The sequence below is a fragment of the Prionailurus viverrinus genome, chromosome D4, assembly GCF_022837055.1.
Source record: "Prionailurus viverrinus isolate Anna chromosome D4, UM_Priviv_1.0, whole genome shotgun sequence".
Taxonomy (NCBI): Eukaryota; Metazoa; Chordata; class Mammalia; order Carnivora; family Felidae; genus Prionailurus; species Prionailurus viverrinus.
In genome coordinates this window covers 46435754-46462150 of record NC_062573.1, presented here as the reverse complement: position 1 = coordinate 46462150, position 26397 = coordinate 46435754, and the positions used below count along the sequence as shown (strand labels likewise).

Here is a 26397-nt window from a genome sequence, read left to right as displayed (position 1 = left end):
TCCATTTTCTTTTTCCATGAGCTCTGGAGAAGTCCCTTCATCTAAGAGCCAACTGTCTCAATAATGATGTATGCCAAACATGGACATCCCAACCATATGGTGCCCATTTACTGGGTCACTTATGTGCCCATTTTATCACAAAAGCCTGATGTTAAGCAGCAACCATATCTGACACATAATCGACTCAAGGGTGTCCAGCCCTCATATTGTTGAATGGATAAACACAGTTAAGTGAACATAATATAGAAAAAGACCATTAGTGTATTTGCACTGAAAAGCTAAATGCATGATTCTACTGTGCCACCAAATTCTTAATTTCACCCATGTCCCTCTCCTTTTATCTTTATACTCCTCTAGAGAACAGTGGAGGTAGGTAATTGTGGCAGTTTAGGGAGTGAGGTGGGGCTGCTAGCTGAACAGAAACTGACCAAGCCTTGCATAATCTATTCCCTTTCCTACTACTTGAGAATTATTTGGGGGCATCCAATGGATTTCTAGATAACAGAAAGATGAAATCCAGTATTGTTAAAATAAGCTTGATGACATGGTGCGTAGACTAGAACATAATGTACAGACATTATGAAAATCATAGGACAGATCACTAGATCTGTGATCAATGTGCTAGATTTATAGCCTCATAGCTATAGGAAAAGTTATATATAGCTGGTCCACTTTGGACAGAGGTCAGAGAAGAGTCACACATTAAGACTGTAAGAACAGCATCTACAAAGAAAAGGTTATTTTTCTTTTATAAAAGGTCTATAGAAAAAAAGCCAGTAGATAAATGAATCTCTTTTTAGTATGTGGAATTTTATCTGGTAAAAGAAAAGGGCTTACCTGTACAATATAGATACTAGTTAGAAAAAGAAAATTCATACAAGAGTTTCTTAAACTGTGAATTAGGTAACTGAGCGAACGTAATTTACCCGGATTTCCTTAAAGTGGCAAAAACCGAAGCTTAAACTAGTAATTTTCTAGCTATAAAACAAAGGAGAAATTGAGGTCTGGATATCAAACTTTTAATAAACACTTTGACAGGATTAGACCCCAAAATGACACATAAGTCTGGATGAAGAAAACTCATTTCTGTTAAAAAACAGAATCAACATAAGGAAACAGCCAGAATTTTTATGGTTCATTAATGTAAATGTATAAAGCAAATGCAAATTAAGTATAAAACATAATGCAAAATATGTAATAAATACGAATATACACTTTTAACAATATTGCTAACTTAAAGAACAAAGTAATGTTCTTTACAAAATTCTGTTTTCAAAAGTATAAAATAGTGCTGGGGGTGGGTGGGTGAAGAGTGGTTATAAAAGAACTTGCATTTATCAAATGAAATGTGAATAACTATTTTTTATTTCAATTTTTAATAACAGGAATTACTCCCCAAACCTTCAAATAAATTAAAATAAATGTAAACCTGTAATTCTACAGACTTCACTTCTAATATTTTCTGTGAAGGTCACAGAAATAAGAACATATTCAGATAGTTTTTTTTCTTAATGTAGGAGTATAAAAGTGCTTTTCACTGATCCTAGAAAACTGGCTCTCAGTGATAGTTTATAGTTCTTAGTTTTCCACAACTTTTTTAAACCTAACTTTCTTTAAAAGCCAGATTCAAGTGAGTTAGGTGGTTTTCCCAGGAATATGTTCGAATATTTCAGGCCCTGATGTCCAGTGGACTCCATGTAACAGCTGTTCAGACATGGCAGTGTGAAGCTCAGAGCCATTCAATCAGGAGTGAGCCAAGTGAGGCAACTTTTCAAAGCCACCTACTTTGCAGAGGAAAACAATGAAAAATTTGTATGAAATCAGCCTAAAAGGAAATCTTTTATATCACTAATTTCCAGTCTTGCCATGGATATTTTTAAAATTTTAAATACTAATTTGAAGCAATTTTACAAGTAAGAAAGAAAAAGTAAAGAAACTCATTCTTTCATTTTGGGAGAAAGGCCAAGTGAGCCTTAAACTGGAAAGCTAATTGTTTCGAGAACCCCATGTCTCTTGCCTCAATTCCCCCTCGGATTCTAAATTATAACAGCATCAAGTGGTCAGCTTTTAGGAGCTCCAGGTCAAAGAGCATGATTTTAATTTCTAATAGATTAACATTTAACATGCGTTTTTTAAGGGATTGTTTTATGGAATTCATTCCACAATTACTGTAAGAGTTCAGAAATAAAGTTGTTAGGGACAGGATTTTCTAAGAGCAATTTCTGGGGTCAGATTTTAAAGTTTTGATCACTGGGAATATTGTTCCCTTTCCTACTTCAAATACCCAAATACTCTGAATTTATGAGGGTGGGTGGCTCTTCATTCTTGCTAATATCACCAATAATTTCCAATTATATCATACTTTATAATATGCACGCTATACCCAATATAATGATATGTCATTTCAATGTAGCTAGCCCATGAACTTCTACAGGTTTAATGGGATTTTGCGTATTTAGAATTTCATCATAAAGGGACCCTTTGGAATCATTATAACATCAATCCTTTCCCATTATAAGACTCAGCTCTCTAACTAGGCGAGAGAGCATCAGGGCGCAAGGCAAAGGCTTAGCCTACTCATAGATCGTGAGCCAGACCCTAATAAAAGCCATAGCACTTGGGGAAAACATTAATAAATGGCAATGATGACATATTAAAAACTTTTTAGTGAATCAGAGAATCGATCATGAAGGCAGACAATGACTGTTATTAAAAGAATTCCTTATGACTTGAAGTAATATTTAGATCTGCAATTTTATTCACTACTTTTGGGGAAAAGAACCATATAATTGGGGAAAATTTAAGTACAAAATAACTCATGTTCCATTTAAGTCACAACTTTCTAACTGTAACTGTCAAGGTTGAATTAATTAGGATACTTAATACCGAGGAGAAGGCTTGCTTTGAGAATTTTTTTTAAAAAAAGAAGAAAAGGAATGATATATAGCTGAAAGAGTTGATCCCCAAGCCTGGTGATAAAAGCTGTCAGCCCTTATGTGTGAAGGGTTTATTTTTTTCCTTGAACAAACAGTGTGTCAGTGTCTTTAAGTAAAATAAAACAAAAACCTATGGAGCCTCCATAAACTCCAATTACATTACTATACCTTATCATGCCTTATGTGAATGGCTCTTGATTTTTTTCTTGTCCCTTCCTACATGAGGGATAAGTATATGAATACTCTTCTGGTTCATTATGAATGTGATTCTAATCTGTAGCAAGGAAAGGGGGACAAGAGTAGTACCAATGAGGTCCCACCATCCTATGGATTTTAATCATCCCTAGTTGACATTTAGCTTTCAGAATATGTGGATATGCACACACAAACACCTACAATTATTCCAGGGTAAAATTTGAGCTCCACTTGAGATTATGTAGTAATATTTCAAACTGATTGGCATTTCCCCCCTGTGGCCTTATGCATAATAAAGTCTTCACAACAGACTTTGGAAATCATTAAAGTCTGACTGAGGCACACATAAAAGTAGACTGTCAACGCTTGGTTATGCAGGAGCTCACTCTCTTGGCTAGTAGATTAAATAATTCCTTGGTTTTATTTCTTCTCCTTCTTCCTTACATGGCCCACTTTTGGGGGCATGTCTTTCCTCATTTACAGCAACTTCATTACAAGTGGTTAAGGGGAAAAGAGAAAATTTAATCTACAAACTTGACAGTAAAACTAGGAAGAGATTTGGTAATTGAATCTACTTGCTGCAACCAGGTTGGGGGATTGTTTCTACTCTTGCTGTTCTATCCGAACCCTAGTCAACAAGGCTAGCTGAAAGCAGACTACACAAACCTTGCTTTATTTAATTTACAGAAAAATGAATTAAATGTACACTGACTACAAAATGTATCTTGTTTTAAAAGTAACTATTGAAATATATTACTTGAAAAACATGATATCAAGTCGTTTTATTATACAAAAAATGTACTCTTCTGCAAGAGAGTAATTACCCTACTCCCAATTTATTAGCTTTAAATACTTAATTTTCTTAAAGTAGCATATATGTATATAAGAATTTCATTAAGGAAACATTATAAATGCAAGGCATATTTATTTTTTATACAACATACGCTTTAAACTCTATCACATACGGTGAAGAACTATTTCAAAACCGAGAAAAATAATACAAAAAGCCAGCATCTGGTAGGAAATACCTGAAAGAAAGAAATGATTACAGTCTTTTTTTTTTTTTTTAATAAACATCACCTTTGTGTCACAAGTATTTTTCCTTCCCTCTCCCAGTAAGTCAGCCTGAAATCTCATTCCAAATCTATAATCAATCTTTATCTTTTTCTTTTTATTCCAACATAATCCCTTAAAACTCTGGGCTATCACACACACTTTTGACACTCCTATGTGTTTTCTTCTGGATTGCTGGATTTGCTTAATGCATATATCAAGTATCAAGCTGCTTTGCATCTGTGACTGGAGGGATAAAAGACCCTATATAAAGATTTGTTCATAAAAAAGGGGTTAAGAAGGCAGTCTTAGGAAAAATGTAAACTAACCGTTAAATGCATGAACAGAAAATGTTAAGGGCTAGAGCAATCCTTGCTGATTTTTCCACTAACATGATCAATGTATGATTAAGCAGACCAGGAAACTTAAAGTTGCCATACCAGCCAAAAGTTACTGGTCAGCTGTTTGACATGTAGGAGCTATCAACAAGCTAAATATCTTTCAGAGTTTGAGCCATCGGCGAAATGAAACTATTTTATATCACCACCAATATTTAATGAGCCCAAACTCTCAGAAAAGAAGTCAGGTCTCTTGAAAAGATGTGAACAAAGAAAGAGGGGAGACATTGATCAGCTCTTTGAATTCTGGTTACCAATTTGGTAATAACAATGGCCCTAACTTCTACATAGAAGAAAAGTTCTATTAATTAATACTAAAAGGCACAATCATAAAAATAAATCCAAATTTTAAAACGTAGCAACTTTTCCTTTAGATTTTTTTACTGTATTTAAAAACCAGTACTAGAAAACACTTGCCAACTTCATTTAGTCTCTGACTGAGGCGCACATATGTGATCTCCTAATTTACAGCTTGCATGTACAGATGTTCACACTTAGTAAAAGGGCTTCTTAATAGCTTTTTTTAATTAAAAGTGTGTTGATAATAGGTGTTTTAAACATATCCAAACAACACAGCTGAACTGACAAATGCCTGTCTTCATGCCTCACCATGCCTCACATTGTGGCAAGATTTTATAAGAGAGAAAAGATTATGATTCAGTCACATGTACATAGGATAAATGTTACCCCAAAAACTTCCAAATGAAATCTTTCATTAATTTTTCTCTCTATGATCTGTTTCCAAGTAGAAAATGTTAGATTGCTACTAGGTTTATGTAGCCGAAAGCAGAACCGCACAGCCGTTGCTTGCTGCCTGCAGTTTTTTTCCTTTGCAAAACTTTGAACCCCATCCAGCTTTGACACACTGCCTCTTCAGTTAATAACTATCAAGTTTCCCCTTGTCTCCTGTCTACTTTTCTTTGAGGCAATTGCGCACTCAGCACCCCGAGATAATAACACACATCTATAAGATAAAAGCAATGGCATTAATGTAATTGTCTGCCTCTCTCTCTTTAGCCTAATCTTTTTTTTCCTTCAGTTTTGACTGCCTGTGTGACACCTGTTTTTGTCTCCTCTGATCCTACGACAGGTTTTCCGCTGACAAGGTTTTTGCCTGACAGAGATTCTGCAGACAAGAACATAATAAAATATGAAGAACTGCTTGTCAGAGTTTCTGCCAATGCTCACATGAAATAAAGAAAAAAAAAATGTCTTTTTTTTTTTTTTTATAAGGGGCCCTGTGATGGTCGCTTTTGGCCTGTCAGAGAAAAGACCTCCCTGGCCAATTTCTCCAAGCCAAACAGGTGTTTTCTTTTATGCTAGAAGTTGATTTGTTTTTTAATTTTTACTGATAGTGGAAAACATGGACAACCAAAGAGAGGAGGGGAGAATTTCTATCCATCAGATTTTTGCAGGCAAAGGAGTATTGAAGAACTACTAAATAAAACTGAAAGATATTTCACTCAAAACTGTACCTTCTGAATAAGACCAAAATGCCAACATCTGTTAATGATCAAACAAATTGAACTTCTCTAAAATTTACTTCCTGGCTAGTCAGGCTGCTAAAACCTCCTACCTACCTTTCACTGGTTTTGTTGTTTAAAGACAGAAGAAAACAGCAAAAGGCGAGAACAGAAAGGCTGGAAAAGAGAAATGCAGAATCTAAAGGCAAGCTGTCTGCAGTTGTGCTTACCACTTAGCATGGAAGAGGCTGCTGGAAAAGAAATGGCAATTAGGAGTCAGAGACTCTTAGATACACTTAGGAGTTTCCACAAACCTTTGTTCCTGTGCTCCCATGTGGGCAATGCCGCAGTGGGTATCAGCACAGAGATGAAGAAGTGCCCTCCTTGAGCTCCCAAGCTAGTAGAGGGATCAGTATTACACAGAAACGACCCTCTGGTCTCTGTGAAGTGTGCTGAGCTCATTCAGAAGGGAACACTTAATTGCTCCTGGGGGCAAGGGGGATCCCCCTTCCCCGAGGAAAAGAGCAGAGGAAAGACTGGACATGATCAATAGCGCAGCAAGTGTGAAAGCTCGAAGGACTGGGAAAGAGCTGACAGTGATGAGTGAAGGGAGGACAAGAGCTTCAGGTTTCGGTTTTTAGGATTCTCACACCAATTCTAACTACTCTACCAGTAAACCACTCTAACCTAAGCTTCAGGCCTCCAAATACATGATCTCATACCGAGGGCCTAGAACAGCTATGTCTAACAGAAATAGAATTCAAGTCCGGTACTTTAATTTTTTAGTCTCTTTTAAAAGGTAAAAAACAAACAATGAACCTAATTTTTAAGAATATATTTTATTTAACCCAGTATCTCAAAAGTATTACCAATATGTATGGACAATTATTACTGTAGTATTTTACATTTTTTTTAAGATGACATTTCCAAAATCCAGTGTATACGTTATATTTACAACATGTCTCAATTTGGACTAGCTACATGTCAAGTGCTCACATCCATAAGAGTGGCTTCTTGATTGGACAGCCAGGTCTAGAGTTACCTTTGCATTCCTTGGCAAATTGAATTTAAGGCCCAACAACACTGTCCTTTCATTTAGATGGGTTTGAGCTTGCATTTGTACTGTCACCTGCCTGACCATACAAGCTGGCTGAGAGGCCTAAGAGGCCAAAATTAGGATCTCCCTGAACTCCAGGGAGAGCGAGACCTTACTAGCGGGCCCCTTAACAGACACTGCTTATGACTCTACCCAGTTGTGACAGTAACACCTTAAAATACTTTCTATACAGGGCTTTGGCTACACACTCACTAACTAGTAACAGATAAATGCAAGAAGCTTTTGAAGAATTACAAACACCTACCACCCTCCTAGAAGGCAAAACTGGTAAGGAATGGGATGCATAAGCAACATTTTATGCCTCCCAGAATACAAGTGAAAATTCCTCAGAATTACCTTATTTACCTCATCCACTCTTCAATAAAGGGTAGGGGGAGGGCCCATGCTTAGAAAAAGTCATCACTATGACACAGCAGAAAGAAGGATGGTTGAGAGTATCAACATGATATTGCTGAGGCATACTGGGTCCTTATGCCCCAAGGAAATCTCCTCGTATACCTGAACAGAGCATCCTGAGTAAAATGAGAGGAGTTGAGTGTTTCATTTATAACTCCTTCAATTTGTGTTCTGCTTAACCTGGTGAACTCCAGTTAATTAAGATGTTCCTATAAACAATTAAGCTTCCTGTAGGATCGTTAGCAAGATATAAAAATTTATGATGTAATAAAGTACAATAAAATGATAAAGTGGTTAGCCCATCAGAGCACTTCACATGCAAGATAGGTGTGAAAATGGGCAAAAGTAGCTTGAAATCTGCCTAAAATTAGGTTTAGGACTAAAATTTAGGTTTTGGACTTTGAACAGATAAATACTCTTACAATTCATTTTAACTGGTCTACAACTTCTCAAAATGTGACCTCTGGGAAAAAGTGTTTCTGATTTCTGTTCAAATAAGGGCTCAAATGACACGTTAGGGGAAATGGAAGGAATGGAACTGTACTGGATTTACTGGGGAAGACAATTTCACCTAGGGAACACTTGGCCCTACAGCCAAAAGAACTGGTAACCTAAACTTTGCCACTGGGCACTGAAGAAAACCTTCCCTAGAAGGAGAAAGAAGCTCACACCACCTGCACCTTAAAAGTGAGGCTCTGGACATTATCACTGGTATTAAGTCTACTCTTCCCTTTAATCTTCCTCAAAACCTTGCTGTGATATTTAAGTATATTTCTGTTATTATTTACATTTACAGATAAAAGAACTGAGGCTTACTAACTAGGGACGGAAATGAGATTTGACCACCATCTGGCAAAGCCAACTTTTAACCACTAAACGATATTAAAACATGTCTGTCACGCCCTCAGAGGTTGAAGTTGTACTTCTAGAAGAGTTCAGAAATAACAATAACCAACACTATTAAGTAGATTATCTCATTTAATCCTAGGAAGAACCCTACAAACTAGGTGCTATCATTATCCACGTTTCACAGACGAGAAAATAGAGATTACGTAACTTGGCCAAAGTTCTGCTGATAGTAGGTGGTAAGAGCAGCACAGGAACTTAAACAGAACTGCACTCTTCCCTACTTTTCTATCATGCCTCCCATTTATGATTCTGAAACTTCTTCATATCCTGGGGCTCCAGCCCTGTATGTTTCAATCTCAAGATCCTCCCTAGAAACTCCTTAGCAGCGGACTGGCACTGCATACTTTAGAGGCCAGAATTTACCAGACTCATCTTATGTTCCATCTGAGTAAGAAGAAGCTAGGAGAAAAAAAAAAAAAAAACATGGGGAGCTAACAGGCAGAGAGCCCAGGACTTTGAGGGGGAGGCACTGTTTGTGCTGTGATGAAAAACGAAAAATTTTAGGGAGTTCAAAGCACCATCCCAAAGGTAGGCAGACTAAGAAACAAATCAAAATAAGCAGCTCAGGGACACAATAAGAATATAGTTAATGCCATCAATCAGGCACCCAACCTTTGCATTTGTGAGGATGGCCTCCCTTTAAAGCTTATCAGCTATGATCAGGGAGTAAAGGAGAAAAGCAGAAGAGGGCACGGTGCCCTCAGGTCAAGCAAAGAAGGCTCCTGTGCCAGGCAGGAAAATGGCCTTGTTTTTGCTCTTTAAAATAAAAATAACCAGAGAGATGATCAACGACTTTGTCCATAGAGAGATCGGGGACCCAACTGCCTTACCAGAGCTAGGAGGCACCAAAAAGCCGGTTTCTCTAACTAGAAAAGAATTTTGCAGCTAGGCAAGCCAGGTTTCAGTATCCTAATCTGGAAGAACTAAGTCTACTTAGATTCTTTTAAACAGATACTACATTAGTTCCCACCTTTTCCAAAGCAGCGTACCAGAAGAAGAGGAATATGGTGTTCCTACCCACGTTGTTTCTAGGTAAAGCCCTGGAAGCACGAACACCTACATCTTCCCAAAGGATCAAGTTCTCACTTGCAAAGCTTGTCTTCCCTGTGCTAAGGACTCAAGCTAGTACCTTTCTTACACTTTTCATCAAATCCTAAACAAAACAGCCTCCTGCAACAAGTCTCTCCCAAAGCAAAATTCACTCTTATTGGGACAATCTCTAGGTCAATTAAAGGGAGGTTCAGAGCTTTCTTGTAGGTTAATATCTGGGAGGATTACCTTTCCCTTTGTCAGAAGAGACTCAGTTTTCATTACCCTCCTCGCTCAATCATGAAAAATGTACGAATTATCATACAGAAACTGCTGAGTTATTTGGAATGAGCATGATGTCACAGAAATGTCATGCTTTATTACTTATGATAAAAGACATCTATTTGGGGTGTGAAGGGGAGAAAACTAGGGAAGAAAGGAGGAAGAAGGAAAAGTTACTACTACATTAATTATACTGGGCTTTGGACTCAAGTCAGGAAGAATATTACAGAGTTACCAGTTGGGAATAAACGACTTCCACAGATGTTTAGACAATTCATAAGAAGAGCATAGACTGGGACAAATAATAAAGACATGTGACTTTTCATGGGATAAAATGAAAACTACTGCTTTTGATCCACTCCGCTTAAATCCTTGTAAAGTACCAGGGCGCCAACAAATTTGAGGAATTTGTAAACAGAATGCTGAGATCTCATGGTGCTAAATGTAAGACTGACATAATCAAAAGGTTTCTGATTACAGAATGTTCAGAACCAATGGCCCTGATTTAAGATTTAAATACGCAAATTAAGCCTCACTAGAATGTTTTTAGATGTATGTTTGCCAGTTTTAGCAAATAAAAATACAGGACCACTGAGCTAAATTTGCAGATATAGGCTTATCCTAAAAAACAAAAAAAAAAACCTATTCATTGTTTACCTGAAATTCAAATTTAATGGGAGGTCTTATATTTCTATTTGGGGCAGGGTCTCTATAAAAATCCCTGTTCTGATAAGATATATCAAGTAAAAGCTGAGAATTCAAATTCAATGATGATGAGGAAAAAAAAAAGAAAAATTACTTCCAGTGAATTACAAAAGAGGTTTGAAATTAATGGATTATATGAATATTAAGTCTTACAGTACATTAAACCATAAAACTGGTTACTATAGGACACTAAATTAACTTTATACTGCTATCTCCTGTGGCACAGAACTGAGGAGCTGAAGGACACCTGATACAGTACTTTATCTATGATAGATGCTTACTAAATATCTCTTCATTGATGATCCAGACGATGCAGGCCTAGCCTGCTCGTTTTACATTTTTAAAAAATCTGAATAGTTTGGATATGAGCAGGAAGGCAGCTGGCTTGATGACCAAGTAATTAAAGTAATAACATAGGACTATCTTCTCCTTGAATGAACTGCAAGTAGTAAAGAGAAATCACATTTATAGAACATAATAAAAGAAAGGTCTCAAGAATTCTGGTGCAACAAGCGTTCTCACAGGCAGACCCTAGCCAAAGGAAATAACACTAGTGTTAATTCAGATCACTTGGAAGTGAATGAAAATTCTATCATTCATGCAGCTTGTTGGAATGGTGCATGCTTTTGGTTTAAATCAGAATATTCTATAAAGGAAATAATTTGTACCGAGAAAGCTGCTGTGGGGTTCATTAAGCTGTGTAATATATTTTTTATTCATCAAGCCTCATCTCCTTGCCAAATGCTTATGAGACACACTAAGAGACAGTGGATTTTTTTTAAAGGTAGTTTTAACAAATGGGCTTTGTTGGAAGTAAAAATTACTGATCTAGTAAAGGAAAAAATTCTAAATACATTACCTTTCTAAAATCTGCCCACCTCTTTTCTCAAATACACAAATCAAATACAACCCAACATAAAAGAAAAAAAAATTTCCAGTTGTCTTGGATTATCACTAGATATTTACTAAAATCATTTAGAACATAGTTTACTATTTTTTTTTATTTGTACTACTCTATCTTAATGGTTTAGAAATGAAATCTTCATCTAGAATACAGGCACTAAAACTCATTTGCAAATAATAAATAACAGAAGTGACTTAGTACTATAGTTCTCAACCCCTATACCGTGTCTCCAGTTGTTTTTTTTTTTTTTTTTTTGTTTTTTTTTTGTTTTTTTTTTTTTTACAAAGGCAAAAAAGTCCTATTAGTAACACTTCTCGTTAGAAGGAAGCACTATCCCTACCACCCTCCCCATACAACTTACCCAGTACTGGGTATGTACTAGTGATACTTGCTAATTTCTAAGACTATATAAAATCTTTGGCTGAAGCTTTAATTCTGTGAATGGTTGAATTACTACTCTAGTATGGTGGGAAAGGGTCAAAATGCAACAAACTAAATTTCTACCAACATAAACATTTATGTCACCAGTAAAGAAGCCCATTGCTGCTCTTACTTATCCTGGTATCTTATTTTGGCACTTTTGAACCAAGGAAAATTAAAACTTGTAGGAAATTTTATTTTAATTTTTTTCAAAACTCACTCTATATATTAGGCAAATGAAGGAAACACACAGAAAAGATAATGCAAATAGAGGTAGGAAAAAATAGTTGTTAAATGAATTAGCTGGCAGTATGCTGGAGTCCTTTATCCAAGAACTCTGAACGGAAATTCACAAACTTAGGAACTCTGGGTTATTACGCATTATAGGTATGGAGATCGTATACCAAAAAAAGCTTGTTTTGAAATAAAGTTAAATTCAATAAAGCCCTGCTTTCTATTATCTAAGTGAAAGAGCTGAAACTCATTAATGGGGAGAAAGAACAGGAAATCCTTTATTAATTCAGTGGGAAATACCTATTGGTAGTCAAGGAACTGTTTAGGGTTTTTTCCTCTCTGACTCAAAGGTGCTAAAGATTTCAAGGAAGTAATCTGCAGAAAGCACACGGCCCAGTGCATAATTTCAAAACCCAGGTGTTATAGTATGATGAATTAATCACTCACTCCCTTTAATTTTTAAAACATCTTTCTCAAGATTACTGTAAAGGAGCTAATGTCAACAATTGAAGCAGGTTAGAGAATAAATGTGTAAGGCTATGGAAGAGTGTGTGTGTGTGTGTGTGTGTGTGTGTGTGTGTGTGCACATGCGTATGTGTGATATAATGGCCCATGAAATCCAACATCTTACAAAGAAACTATAAAGAGATATAGGAACATATTTGTTCAAAAGAGTCCATCAAGTTTGTAAAAGGTGTTCTTTTTATAGAGAACACTTGATTTGACATTTGGTTATCTTTATCTTTTAGCAGCAAATATTTTTTTAATACAATTAACAGGTGGAGTATGTTTAGCGATGCGATACAATAATTCTATGAGATGTGTCTCAGTAGTCTCACTCCTGTTACATCCACTTTCAGAGAAAAATCACACACTAAAAAAACCAAGTAATTTCCTCCTCGGGCCACACATAGGACACTGTACTGTATAAGGCAGCCAGGAAGGCTGCTGTGTTTCACCTCTGCACAGAAATCACTAGAGATATGATTTCTGGGTTTTCTGTGCAGGGGGAGAGAATGAAGCAACTAGTTGGAATGCCAGGGGCAAAAAGAGTGGGTGCTCTCATCCCACTGCCAACTCAAAAGCTGGGAGCCAATCCTTCACTATCGTATTTGTCCTAATGAATACAGGAAGAGTGGGGTTTCTAAGTCTGCATGTACATATTTGGAGTTGGCTGGGATTTTTTTTTAATGTTTTATTTTATTTTTGAGAGAGTGTGTATGTGAGAGAGAGAGAGAGTGCGGGGATGGGGCAGAGAGAGAGATGGGGACAGAGGATCCAAAGTGGGCTCCACGCTGACAGCAGAGCACCTGATGCAGGGCTCAAGATCATGACCTGAGCTGAAGTCGGACACTCAATAGACTGAGCCACTCAGGTGCCTCATAGAGTTGTTGTTTTTTTTTTTTTTTTTTACGTTTATTCATTTATTTTGAGACACAGAGAGAGCACAAGTGAGGGAGCAGCAGAGAGAGAGGGAGAGAGAGAGAATCCTAAGTCAGTACAGAACCCGATGTGGGGCTCAAACCCACAAACTACGAGATCATGACCTGAGCCGAAACCAGGATTCGGATGTTTAACCAACTGAGCCACCCAGGCACCCCGTACATATCTGGAGTTGTATATGGACACACAGTTGAAGGAGGAGAAGGGGGAAGAGAGATCAAGGTATTAACAGTGGTGAGAGAAAGACAGACTTGGGAAACTCTACAATTAATATCACAGAAACCCAGGATTTCTAAGGACACAGTAGAAAAAGCACAGCCTAATATAACAGAAATGCCTTATTCAAGTTTAGTGAAAAATCACATCCTTCAGAAACTCTCAGTAACAACCATTGGCTACGAATAATTTATTTTATTCGAGAAAGAAGAAATATTTCTTCTCCCACCTCACCCCATTACACTACTAATGTAATATGCATGTGGCAGTTGGATAGGTAAAACAAACTGGTGACACAGTAAACTTTTATACTCACAAGGCTACCACCGTAGACAGATGATGGGAACACAGATGGCTTTGGAAAAAAAGGGAGCTGAATGAATGAAAAGTCCTTTGTTTAACTGATCGACCTACTTTTATTGCTTATCCATTGTTCAGGTTCTTACTTTCAACACAGTATTATTTATTTGAAAGTCTTCATATGCTTTATCTTTAATTCTCACAACATTCCTCAAAGTAGGTATTATCAATCCTATATTACAGATAAGGAGGCAGACCTGCAGAGATGCTCAACTATGAGCCACTGAAGTTGCAAAGCCAGGATGAGATTCCATACTGCCTCTGTGAGTCTTGACGGGCTTGGGACATAAGCTCTAGTACCTATTACCTAGTAAAGCCAACACTTAGGGAAAGAAGGATATTTAGGAAGTGTTATGGGCTGAGTTGTGTTTCCCCCAAAATGCGTACCTTGAAGTCTTAATCCCTGGTACTTCAGAATGTGACTATATTTGGAGACTGAGCCTTTAAAAAGGCTGATTAAGTTTTAGGGGCACCTGGGTGGCTCAATTGGTTAAAGATCCGACTCTTGATTTTGGTTTGTGAGTTTGAACCCTGCATCAGAGCCCTGCGTTGGGCTCTGCACTGACAGCATGGAGGCTACTTGGGATTCTCACTGTCCCTCCCCCGTTTCCTCCCTCATGTACCCGGCACATGCTTGCTCTCTTTCTCTCAAAAATAAACATTAAAAAAAAAAACAGGTTGGTTAAGTTAAAATAAAGCCAATAGAGTGGGCCCTAATCCAATCTGATTGGTGTTCTTAGAACAAGAAGACATTTAGATGCAAACAGACACCAGGGGTATGCATCCACAGAAGAAAGACCATTTGAGGACACAACATGAGGGCAGTCATCTGCAAGTCAGGAAGAGTCCTCAGAATGAAACCACCTGATTTTGGACTTCTAGCCTCTGGAACTGTGGGGAGACAAATTTCTGATTTAAGCAACCCAGTCTGTGGTATTTTGTTACAGCAACCCTAGGAAATGAATACGGAAGAGAGAAGAAATCATCGAATGTGGTAATACACATAGACTACAAAAGTTTAACAGCAGCTCATCTGTTGTTCAAAACTAGACTGCGAGACGTTTCAGATTTTGGCCCTGCTAATGAAACAGGAAGGAGTTCCATTCCTGGAGGCACTAAAGGACTGTGAATCTGCCTGCCAGGCACACCCCTTCCAGGGTATTCCTCTCCTGCTACCCTACCTATCCCTTCTCGATCTCACACACAGAAATGTGGCTGAAATGTCCCCACAATGCCAACATACACACCCTAACAAGCAAGGTACATGATAAATTAAAAGCATTTCAAAGGCATGGCCCAGTGTTGTTACTTCAGATCTTGCTAGAATAACATGACATTTATAAAAATACAACCCACTGGATATTTGGCACAGTTTGGGAATGAAGAATATGTCGACTGAGAAGCCAATACCCCAGGCTGTCAAAAAAATCTCAAGCCAAGATTTCTTTTATAAACATCACCTATCTTTAAAAATTCTACATTCTAGGAAGAAAATGTCTGCTTATTTTCTAAGTCTCTTTTTGCCTGAACATAAAACACATAAACCATACATAAGAACATACTAAATGCTCAATGTTCCACACTGATGGAACAGCTCTGTGCATCTGGCAAAAAGCAGCAACACTTGCAGCCATGGCCATGGGTCACTCTCAGGTGACACACCTATGCAGAGCCCCCATTCAACACCGGCCACCTCCAATCCCGATGAGCACTGAAAGGGGGTATTTACACATTATTTTTTCAGATACTAGCCAAACAATGTTCCCGTTCACTCTCTCACTCACCTTGGACCATACAAAATTTAACATCTGGGAGGATAAATGCAGCCTCAAAAGCATACGACAAGGGTGAGCAGTCATCGACGAATTCTCCTCAAGCAAAGAGGGTTTGCCAGCCTCCTTCTGAGGTACAGGCCCTGAAAGGCCAACTGTGGTATGTTTGAGTTTCCATCAGGCCTGGTGCTTGCTGGCTGCTGCTACGTTCAGTCAGAACCCCACGGCCCAACTGTCCTATAAACATCGCGCCCTTCTGCTAAGAACTGCTTGCCTAGACTTACTCCTTGGAGCCGAGAATATGCTGTTTGAGAGCTGCAGCCTGCATGTTAACTAGCTCTTGGAGCACAGCTGACCCCTCTCTTCTCCAGGGCAGTGACTGCTCTGAAAAAATACGCACATTCACATGAACCTAACAAGAACAGGAAGAAAAGTCCAGATTTTCCTCACCATGTGCCACCCAGCCATGTTTACACTGATCGCAAGTCCTCAGGTTAATCTTCCCCGGCTGAAAACATTCACACGTGCAGTTTACCAGTGTGCAACGGATGGCCTGAAAAATAGAGGAAAAAAAAGGATCAGCATCTGTTTAAAGGTATTGTATTTCTTTACCATTTTAATAAGTAACATCCATTTCCATTTTTAAAGGCTTTATGTTGGTAGGGGCCTGGAGTGTTTTAAAAATAAATTTGGATACCATCAAAATCTCTTACCAAAAAAAAAATGTAAGAAAACAAAGCTCACACACTAATAGAATGTTTCATGTCATTCATATTTAACCTTTAAATTAGAAACGTAGACCAAGCAGAATAAGAATAAAGGATTATGTATTCTACAAGATGCTTGATTTGTAACGCTAGGGATCCCAAACAGAACAAAATACTGCTGCTACTATATATTCCCATTTAAGTTTATCCACTTGGCAATAATGCAGGAAAATACATTCTACTACAATAATGCTCAAGTGAAATGTTGGTGAAAGTAAAACATGACATACAAATATTATTATTAGAATGTTACTTTTCTTCTGCTGAGTTTCACTTAGGATGCTTTGTTAATCTTTCAGATACACTTTGAAAGACATCCCTATTGGCTCAATAAAATCTAACATACTTCTGGTATTATTTATCTACTTTCCAATTCCTTGTTTTTCCATTTTGATATATTAATTTCATTTTCATTCCTATTTTGAAAAATACAAAACAACATTCCTTTTACTTTAATGGTGATGTAAGAAACCAAGTTTAAATTTGTTTTTAGATCATATATGGAATAGGAAAAGCCATTTATGCAAACATCTTATAATGGTAACAATCCAACTGGATCTTAGAAAACTGAAAAAGACACTCAAAAAACTTTCTTTACGATTACTTTCTAAAAACATTTTACCAGTTTATATTATAAAGTGAATCCACAGAAAATTAGCACAAATGAAGTGTAACTTTTTATGGATAAAAACCTGTGCTTAAAACTTGTGCAAAAGCTGACCTTATGCTCCTAGACCACACTTAATAAATTTATCTCATATATTTAGTTCTAATTTGCATGGAAATTCTGAAGACAGAAGGGACTTAGTTCGATCATTCACAGATTAACAATCTACTGTAACTATCTGAACTGCCAGGAAAAGATGGCTCTACAGCTTTAGATGCAATCAATGCTTACTAATTTGGGGTGGGGGAGTGGTGTTTGGAGGAGAGGCTGCAACTACCTGAAACTGCAGTTCTACAACTGAAAGATATGCTCACTTACACAGCTTCCAGATGCTCATATTCCTAGAGCTCATATTCCATTTGGATTTTTATATAAACTGTCTCACTTATAACAGACAGTATTTTAGATATTGTCAACACTGTTGGGCCAATTCCATTTACAGAGAGTAAAACTGGACAGGTTTTACTGTCCCTTATCAGGAAATTTTGGAAAGTTTTTCACTTTCACTAATGAACATTAAATCTATAGTTTCCCTGTTCGGTTTGCAATAAGAGTCTGTCTTCACGATAGACTCCTTCCTTAGTTCACCTCCACCTCTAATTTGCTGCTCCATTACCACTGGGGAAACACACAATTGTATAATCTGCCTGGTATTTCAGGGTTTGTCTTCCAATGTCAACAGTCCAATTATGTATTAGCCAGGTTGTGAAACTTTGCTTTATGTATCGTGATTTGAAGAATTACTAATAAGAAATAGGAACACCAAAGGAAATGCTGACTAAGCAAGAATAATATATATATTTGTAGGTTATATGAGGAAATACTTCTCCCAAAGTTTCTTATTTCAATTTCAATAGTTTACTGACTGAGCAATATATCAGAATGTAACAGGTTAGAAAGAGCTTCTTTAAATAACATGTTCATTAGTTAATGAACTCACAACTTGACTGTAATATGGTCAAAAAACCCAAACCCAAACAAAACAGTTTAGTTTAGAGGGAGGTGTTCCTACTAAAGAAAAAAAAATGCACTTCACAAACTATCTAATTATAAATTCAGATATGGCAACCACATTGAAATGAAAATATTCATGTAATCTGAACAGCTTTAATAAAAGCTTTCAAAAACATACCAAAAAAAATCACCTCTGCTTTACCAAAATTTAAAAATTCCCAATAAAATGATTTTTCAAGGATTATGTTAACTCCAGCATAAAAGACATACATGTTTTAAATCATTACTTTGTTAATACTTAATTATTTTACAAAAATAGCCTAATTTTATATTGTGTTTAAAGCACACTTTTGTCAATTTTAATTATTGCTACATTCAGGACAGAACAAATTAAGAGACTACAGATTTGCTTTATTTTTATGTATAATTATTTATTCACTGATTAAATCATTTATTCATTTGCTCTAAACCAGCTTATGATTTAAATATTTTCTCTACCTAAGTAACTTTATACATCTGGCACATTTGGGAATTAAGTTCATCATCCTTTTTTTATGAATTCTACTCTTTTTGTACCTAAACACACAAACATTGGAACACCTCAACTCCTTTTGTATATAAACACTTAAACACTGGAATATCCATTTTGTATTTCTATGAATTCCAGAAGGTCTACTTGTTTTAAATTCAGGTTTTTATAGACTACAATTGTTCCTTAAGGGAATTATATATATTTAAACAATATGGTCTAAATAAATATTTTGAGTAAGAGACTATTGTGGCTTCAAAGGAAGTTTTATTCTAAATAACATTTTTGAAACAGCATAAAACTTTGACATACTATTTATTCACAACAAAACAGAACCAATGTGACCACTTGCCAACTCACCCACACTTAAAGAAAATAAATTATCATAAAATTATCAAAAGCAGTTAAGCCTCAAAAATGTACATGCTTTACAAGGAGACAGCTGGGAAGAGTAGAAATGGATAAGCTTTCATTTTTGTGAGCATATTCACGTCTTCCTTCATTCAGCCAACATGTGAATTCCTCCCACTCACTGCTGAGCACTCTCAACTATAGAAAATCCAGAGATGACGATGAGGTGGCAGAAAGGGGACACCAGGAAAAGAGTAGACAGTTTAGTCAGACTGTTCCCACCTATATATCAGGGATCTTCATGCAGGTCTGGCTATCTCAGGTTATCAACCCCTCCATGACTCATCAGGAGTGCTCTGTTTTTCTTTTCTCAGTTCTTACATGATCAGCATTGACAAATCCCCAGAACAATAACAATGATAAATTTTCTTAAGCCTGCAACTTATTAAAAGTAATTATTCTTTCTGCTTACCTTTACCATGGATTTCTTGAAAGAAAAATCCATGCACCCAACACCTACTGCTTCCACTTCCGCACAACCACCTACATTTTAATTTTGCAATCTGGTTTCTGTCCCAAACGTCCCTGAAACTTTCTCCAAAAGGAATGTTCTCATGAATTTTGGTCCCTTTTTCTAGTCTCCTGGTCTTCCGAGACCTCAGTGCAGCTTCCGGCACTCTTCCTTCATTCCTGGGCTGTAGAGACCAACAATCCTAGTTTCACTGGCAACAACTTCTCACTCACTCTCCACTGTAAATAAATACAGGTGTTTCCCACGGCCAGGCTCTCTCATTTTTTATTTTGGCAATTCTATCCCCTCCTCCAGCTTCAAATACTATCATTATGCAAAAACCATTATTTTGGAGCCAAGTACTGTGTTAAGTGGCAAGAAACGGGTGGCAGAGTCCCTGTGTTCAGGGACTTGACAGAGTTTGTGGGCAGTAGGTGTAGAGGAAAGACCCTAAGAAGAGAAGGAAGCCCTCAAAAGGGCTAGAGAAGCAATCATCTCTTTTTATTCCTCTGTCTTTTCTTCTTCCAAAGGTAGGACTTAAAATTTTTTAACAGTAACCTATTACCCAGTATCATTAATAATAGCTAGACTTACTGGATATTTGCCATTTTCTACTTACTAATGTCACATACTTTACAAACATTAGCTCTCTTAATCCTCAGAAAATACCGTGAGGTTAGCACTATCATTACCTTTATTTCACAAATGAGGAAACTAAGGTGGAGATAATTCAGTACCCTGCCTAAAGACACTGAACTAATAAAGCCACAGGAAGCTGACCCAGGTCTGTGTGAACTCTCCACATGACCGAGAACCTTGAGTTATAATCCCATTCAGTCAGGCAATCTTTGGGCAGAGCCCTTCAATCTGCCCACCATTCAACCCCACTGTACAGTCTTAACTCTTGCTCATCTTTCAGATTTTAACTCGAATACTACTTCTATTCCTGAGGGCAGCTGCCCTCATTTCCCAGTCAAGTTCCCCATTAGTTTCCTGTTTCACAAGGGGTTTTTCTGTCATAGCACTTAAGACAGTTGTGAATATTTATCTGCAACTTATCTATAATCTATTACATATAAATGTATTTATTCATCTGTGTCAATACTTGATTAATATCTGTCTTCCCTTCTAGAATTTAAGCTCCATGAGGGCAGTCGAACACGTTTGTTGAGATTACAATGTACACTGGCAAATGACAGGTACTCAAAAGGCACTTGAAATACATGATTCTCAGAGCCTTTTTCCTCATCTCTAACAGTAGCAATAACATCACAAGTGTCAAAGGACTTAAATGAAATAATGACTATAAGGCCCATGGCACTGTGTCTAGTAACAGTAAAAAGTTTCAGTAAATGGAAACCATTTATGACACTAAGAAACTTTCCATATACTATATTTGAATTTCCCCCCATGATTCTTCCCAATGTGCTATTTATCCAATGCTTTATAAAATGTTTAACACATTGGGGCGCCTGGGTGGCGCAGTCGGTTAAGCGTCCGACTTTAGCCAGGTCACGATCTCGCAGTCCGTGAGTTTGAGCCCCGCGTCAGGCTCTGGGCTGATGGCTCGGAGCCTGGAGCCTGTTTCCGATTCTGTGTCTCCCTCTCTCTCTGCCCCTCCCCCGTTCATGCTCTGTCTCTCTCTGTCCCAAAAATAAATAAAAAACATTGAAAAAAAATTAAAAAAAAATGTTTAACACATAGTCTTAATGAACAGATTGACATACATGATGCTATATTATTCATACTATAGTCCTCTAAGATAAGCATGACAGTGATTAGTATTTGTTTTTAATATTAGGGTTCAGAAATGTTTATATGGATATTACATGGCTCTTAAATGACAGGGTGATTTCCCAATTATTAATCAGTTTATATCCATTCTCTACAGAGAAAGGAAGACAACATACAATTAAGCCAGTAAATTATAAATATTGACATTCAAAGTATATCTAAAATAAAATAGGCCAATTTAGAATAAAAATATTTAATCAAAGTTTGAGCAGTAACATTTTTACATTTGAATATTAGAGTGCATTTGAAAGTATTCTGGATGAGTTCCAAAGCCATATTCAAATAAGATTCTGTTATCACGAAAACTGAAGTCTCTTCAGCTTTATTATGCTCATAGCTGGCTTGAACTCTGCAAGAATATGGGAGCTAAACATCAATCTTCTCACCAAATGACATTTCTCAGGAAAACATGGATGGTTGCTTGAGCTAATATTTAGTGTACCTCATAAAAGAACTATAAACAAGTCTAATTAATAAATCTATTAGCCATTTCTTATCTGGGGACACGTACACAAGTTACATATTAATATAAAATAACAAAAGGCAAAATAAGGCAAGGGGGCAATTAGAAACATAAGACGTATATTCTGAAGCAGTAATCATACAAAGTGAACAAAAAATTAAAAATTTAAATTCTAGGTTTTGTCTTTCCACAAGAAATACTATTTGCCAGGAGCTCCCTTCAAGTGACCTACATTAAAACTGAATTATGGAAAGAGCTAATCATTAATATAGCATCCATTCTGTCCTATCAGTTTCTATTGTAAATGCAGGTGGGTAGATTCTAAGTATACAAATTAATTGCCTATGATGGCTGTAAGTGACAAGGTTTACCTTTTTTATTTTTAACAACAAATTTCTTAATAAACAGAATTTTCTACTTTGGAAGTCACATGTACATATAAATATGTAAAACTGGCCAATCCTCCATGAGGCTACAAAATAGTCTGTGTTACCATGAACTCTTATTAAGTCATCACTACATGTTATTCATCTCTGAACACACAAGTCCAAGAAAGAAAGGTACACATGGTGACAGAGATCAAGTGAACCATTTTATTGAGTAGGAAAATCGTCCTTGAATGACTTTGGTCTTAAAAATAAATAAATAAAAATGTGGAATAAAATTATCTGTTCACAAATCTGGAAGCCAAGTATTATGTCACAGACTACACTGTAGTAATTACAAAGCAATGGTTGCCAAGCATTATGAAGAGAATGGCCAAAAAGATGCACAGAGATTAGTGGGACTTCCACACACATTTATAAATCTTGTATATGAAAACCTAAGACAAATAGAGTACTTCAATAGCAATGTCACAAAGATTCTAAAGAATTCACATGACAGTAATGGTGACTAAGTCAGAAAAAAGCTTCCTGTACAAATTTCAGGTCAGTTTTTCCCCCTCTCATTTTCACACGGCTGATACATAAACCTAATGGAAAAGAAACAACTTTCCAAAGAAGTACTCTGAGGGATGCCTGGGTGGCTCAGGTGGTTGAGCATCTGACTCTTGAATTTGGCTCAGGTCAAATGATCCCAGGGTGTGGGATCGAGCTCCCTGTCAGGCTTCTTGCTAAGTGTGGAGCCTGCTTGGGACTCATTCATTCATTCATTCATTCATTCATTCTCTCTCTCTCCCCCTTCCCATGAGTACACACACTCTCTCAAATAAAATAAAATAAAATAAAATAAAATAAAATAAAATAAAATAAAATAAAATAAAATAAATTAAAAAAAGTACTATGAGTGTCAACTAACACTTAGAAAATCTATAGGACACTGCCTCTTAGAACTCCTCAGTATCCTAAATTTGTCCAACACACACTGCAGTCTGAGCAAAGAAAACTCAATTTTTTTGCATGGTGGACAGTTACTGGGCCAATATGAACTAGACAACAGCACAAGAAATGGACTTTTATTTGATTACAAAACTCATACAGGATTAAAGCAAAGGTATATCCCCCTGTTTTGCTACAGGATTTTGCAATCCTTGTTTGCAAAGCAAGATACAACAGCATGAGCTGAACAGACACTGAACACTGACCAAAAGATGCAAGATTTTAAATATCCTACAAAGAAATTTTATAACAACCTAGAAGTCTTATCTAACTCTATTAGACTATTAATATAAATCTATATTTATAACAAGCTGGGTATGTTTTCAGCATTTATATCAGAAAAATACAAACCCGAGTTTGAATGTGCAATGTTCACAGAGTTCACAAAAAGAAATTATCAGTGAATATAAGGTGTACTATAAAAATTAAGGATCCACAGAGTGTTGAACTGCACGTAAATGCCACTACTTGTAATAGAACAGTAACAACAGCAAATGAGAAGCAATGAAGCTAATGCTGTCTGCTTAACAAAACCCATTCAAAATTTCACAATGGAAAATTACAGCAGATGTATGTATCATATTTGGTGGTAAGATAAATTTGAAATTGAAAAATTAACCCTTCAATAAAATGTCCCTTCAAATTTGTCTCAATGTTTTTAATATCATACGAAGAAATAGCAACCTGATCAAACGATCATTTTGTTGTACCTTTGTGCTCTGAAACTTCCTGGGGTCTTCAAAACTAGATTTTGTGGCTGAATCAGAGGATTTGAAAATACACAGTAAGGCCAGACTCACTACAAGGGCCAAATGCCAACGATGTAAACCTGGTCAAGATGAAAAGCTGGACAATTCAAAGATGGTCAAACTTCAACAAAACACCACGAGAATAAAATTATTGATCAAGGAAATACATCATCTTCACACTTCCAAAATAATTGAAAGAGATTCACTGGGGAAAAGCGGCCTTTCAACACCATTTACTGTTAAAATCCAGAATTTTTAAACTTTATTTTGAGTTTTTCTTAAAAGCTATGATCCCAGGACGCCTGGGTGGCTCAGTTGGTTAAGCGCCTGACTTCAGTTCAGGTCCTCACGGTTCGTGAGTTCGAGTCCTACATCGGGCTCTATGCTGACAGTTACAAGCTTGGAACGTGCTTCAGAGTCTGTGTCTCCCTCTCTGCTGTCTCCACTCACACTGTGTCTCACCTTCTCTCAAAATCGAATAAACATTTAAAAAAAATTTTAAGGGGTACCTGGGTGGCTCAGTCAGTTAAAGCGTCTGACTTTGGCCCAGGTCATGATCTCATAGTCCATGAGTTCAAGCCCCGTGTCAGGCTCTGTGCTGACAGCTTAGAGCCTGGAGCCTGCTTCAGATTCTGTGTCTTCCTCTCTCCCTGCCTGCCCCTCTCCCGCTCGCTTTCTCTCTCTCTCAAAACTAAATAAACATTAAAAAAATTAAAAAAAATTTTAAGCTATGATCCCTCCATCAAGTGGCAAAATCAATAAAAAAATATGGCATATTCATATGATGAAATATTATTTGGCCATCAAAAGGAATACTGATATATAGTACAACACAGATGAACCTTGAAAACATTATGTTAAGTAAAAGAAACCATTCACAAGACCACATATATAGGGTTCCATTCATACGAAATGTTCAGAACATAAAAATCCATAAAGACAGAAAGTAGTTAGTGGTTACTTAGGGCTTGCAGGGGTAGCTAAAGGATTTTTTGAGGTAATAAAAATGTGCCAGAAAGAATCTGATGATGGTTGTGCCCAGCTGTGAATATTCTAAAATCTATTTAATGGTATACTTTAAATGGTAGAATGTATGGTATATGAACTCTATCTCACTAGAGTTATTTAAGAGGGATGAGGGACAAAACTCACTGCATCCTCTGGTTTCTACTGGTGGTGTTATTTAACTCATAAGATAGCATTCCCTCATAAGGTGTTACTTAACTCATAAGATAGCATACATAATGTAATGGAACACCCTTCTTTAACCTAGTAGGTCTTCAATATACAAATGCTAAATGAGTGGATAAACAGAAAGCAAATGAAAAAATTTCACTGTTGCTTAAATTTGAAAATACCTTCTGCTTTGAAAATATTAAAACTTAATATATCCATTTAAAAACTGGCAATTATTTTCTACGTCCACTGCTATTTTTCCATCAGGAAAATCTAGGACATTCTTCAACAGACTGGGGGGGCCGGGAAGATGATTCTCAGTTATGTTCACATACTAATATCAGGATACTAAAACAACTAAGATAATTTGTTAAAAACTGATAATGATGAATTCTGTTATATATACTAGCAAAAATATTCCTCAATTTATTGTCATGAAAAAATTACTTCAGCAAAAGTCATGAAGCAAATTTGGTTTAGGGGGAGGGAGCAAAGAGGGGAAACCATAAGCTTCTGAGTAAATGTTTACACATGAGTGTTAATGTTTCCATGACTTTGTGTGAATATATAAACACAAACAGGGAGAAAGAGACATATACACAGGCACATAAATTTTCACAGACATGGATCCAATGAGCATCTGTAGTCATTACCTTACGACCACAACCTACTATCAATCGACATGAGGAAGACCCCATTTAAATAATTTAGGAGTTCAGAGTAAAAATCAACAGCGGGATATAGCCAATTATATAAGGAAAATATCCATGCTTCTATGGCATCAAAGCACATGCAGGCTTTGGAGTGCATGTGTTATGTTTTTCCCCCCAATTAAATTAGGCCTATGGTAATACAAGCTATTTTGTTAGGCAATTAGTAATATTAGAGAAACAGGAAATGAAAAGGCATTTCAATTTGGGCAGAAACATTTTATTTTCTTACCTAACAGTTAACAATTAAGATATTCCATTTACTGCCTGTATGCTTACACATTTTACAGACTACTCACACAGGCAGCTGTGATAATTAGAAAGGAAATACTCTTTCAATGAACATACCTATCATCTATTGAAAATAAGGGATTAGCTCGCCATACAAAGTAACCCATTTTAACTAAACTCTGTCTACATTTACCAGAATGCGTAACTTTATATAAGGAGCCAAAGCACCTCTGATATCACATGAATGCTAAGCAATACTCATCTCATTTCACCTTAATGTTGAA

General features: G+C 36.7%; 1 protein-coding gene across 11 annotated transcripts in view; it reads right to left on the bottom strand.

The window, feature by feature from the left end:
• BNC2 (basonuclin 2) overlaps positions 1-26397 on the bottom strand; it is a 428416-nt gene that overhangs the window by 135440 nt on the left and 266579 nt on the right. For all 11 annotated transcript variants that reach the window (XM_047831334.1, XM_047831336.1, XM_047831337.1 and 8 more), the window contains one exon: positions 16283-16385. In XM_047831334.1, the coding sequence (XP_047687290.1) occupies positions 16283-16385 (103 nt within the window). The remainder of the gene's footprint in view (positions 1-16282; positions 16386-26397) is intronic.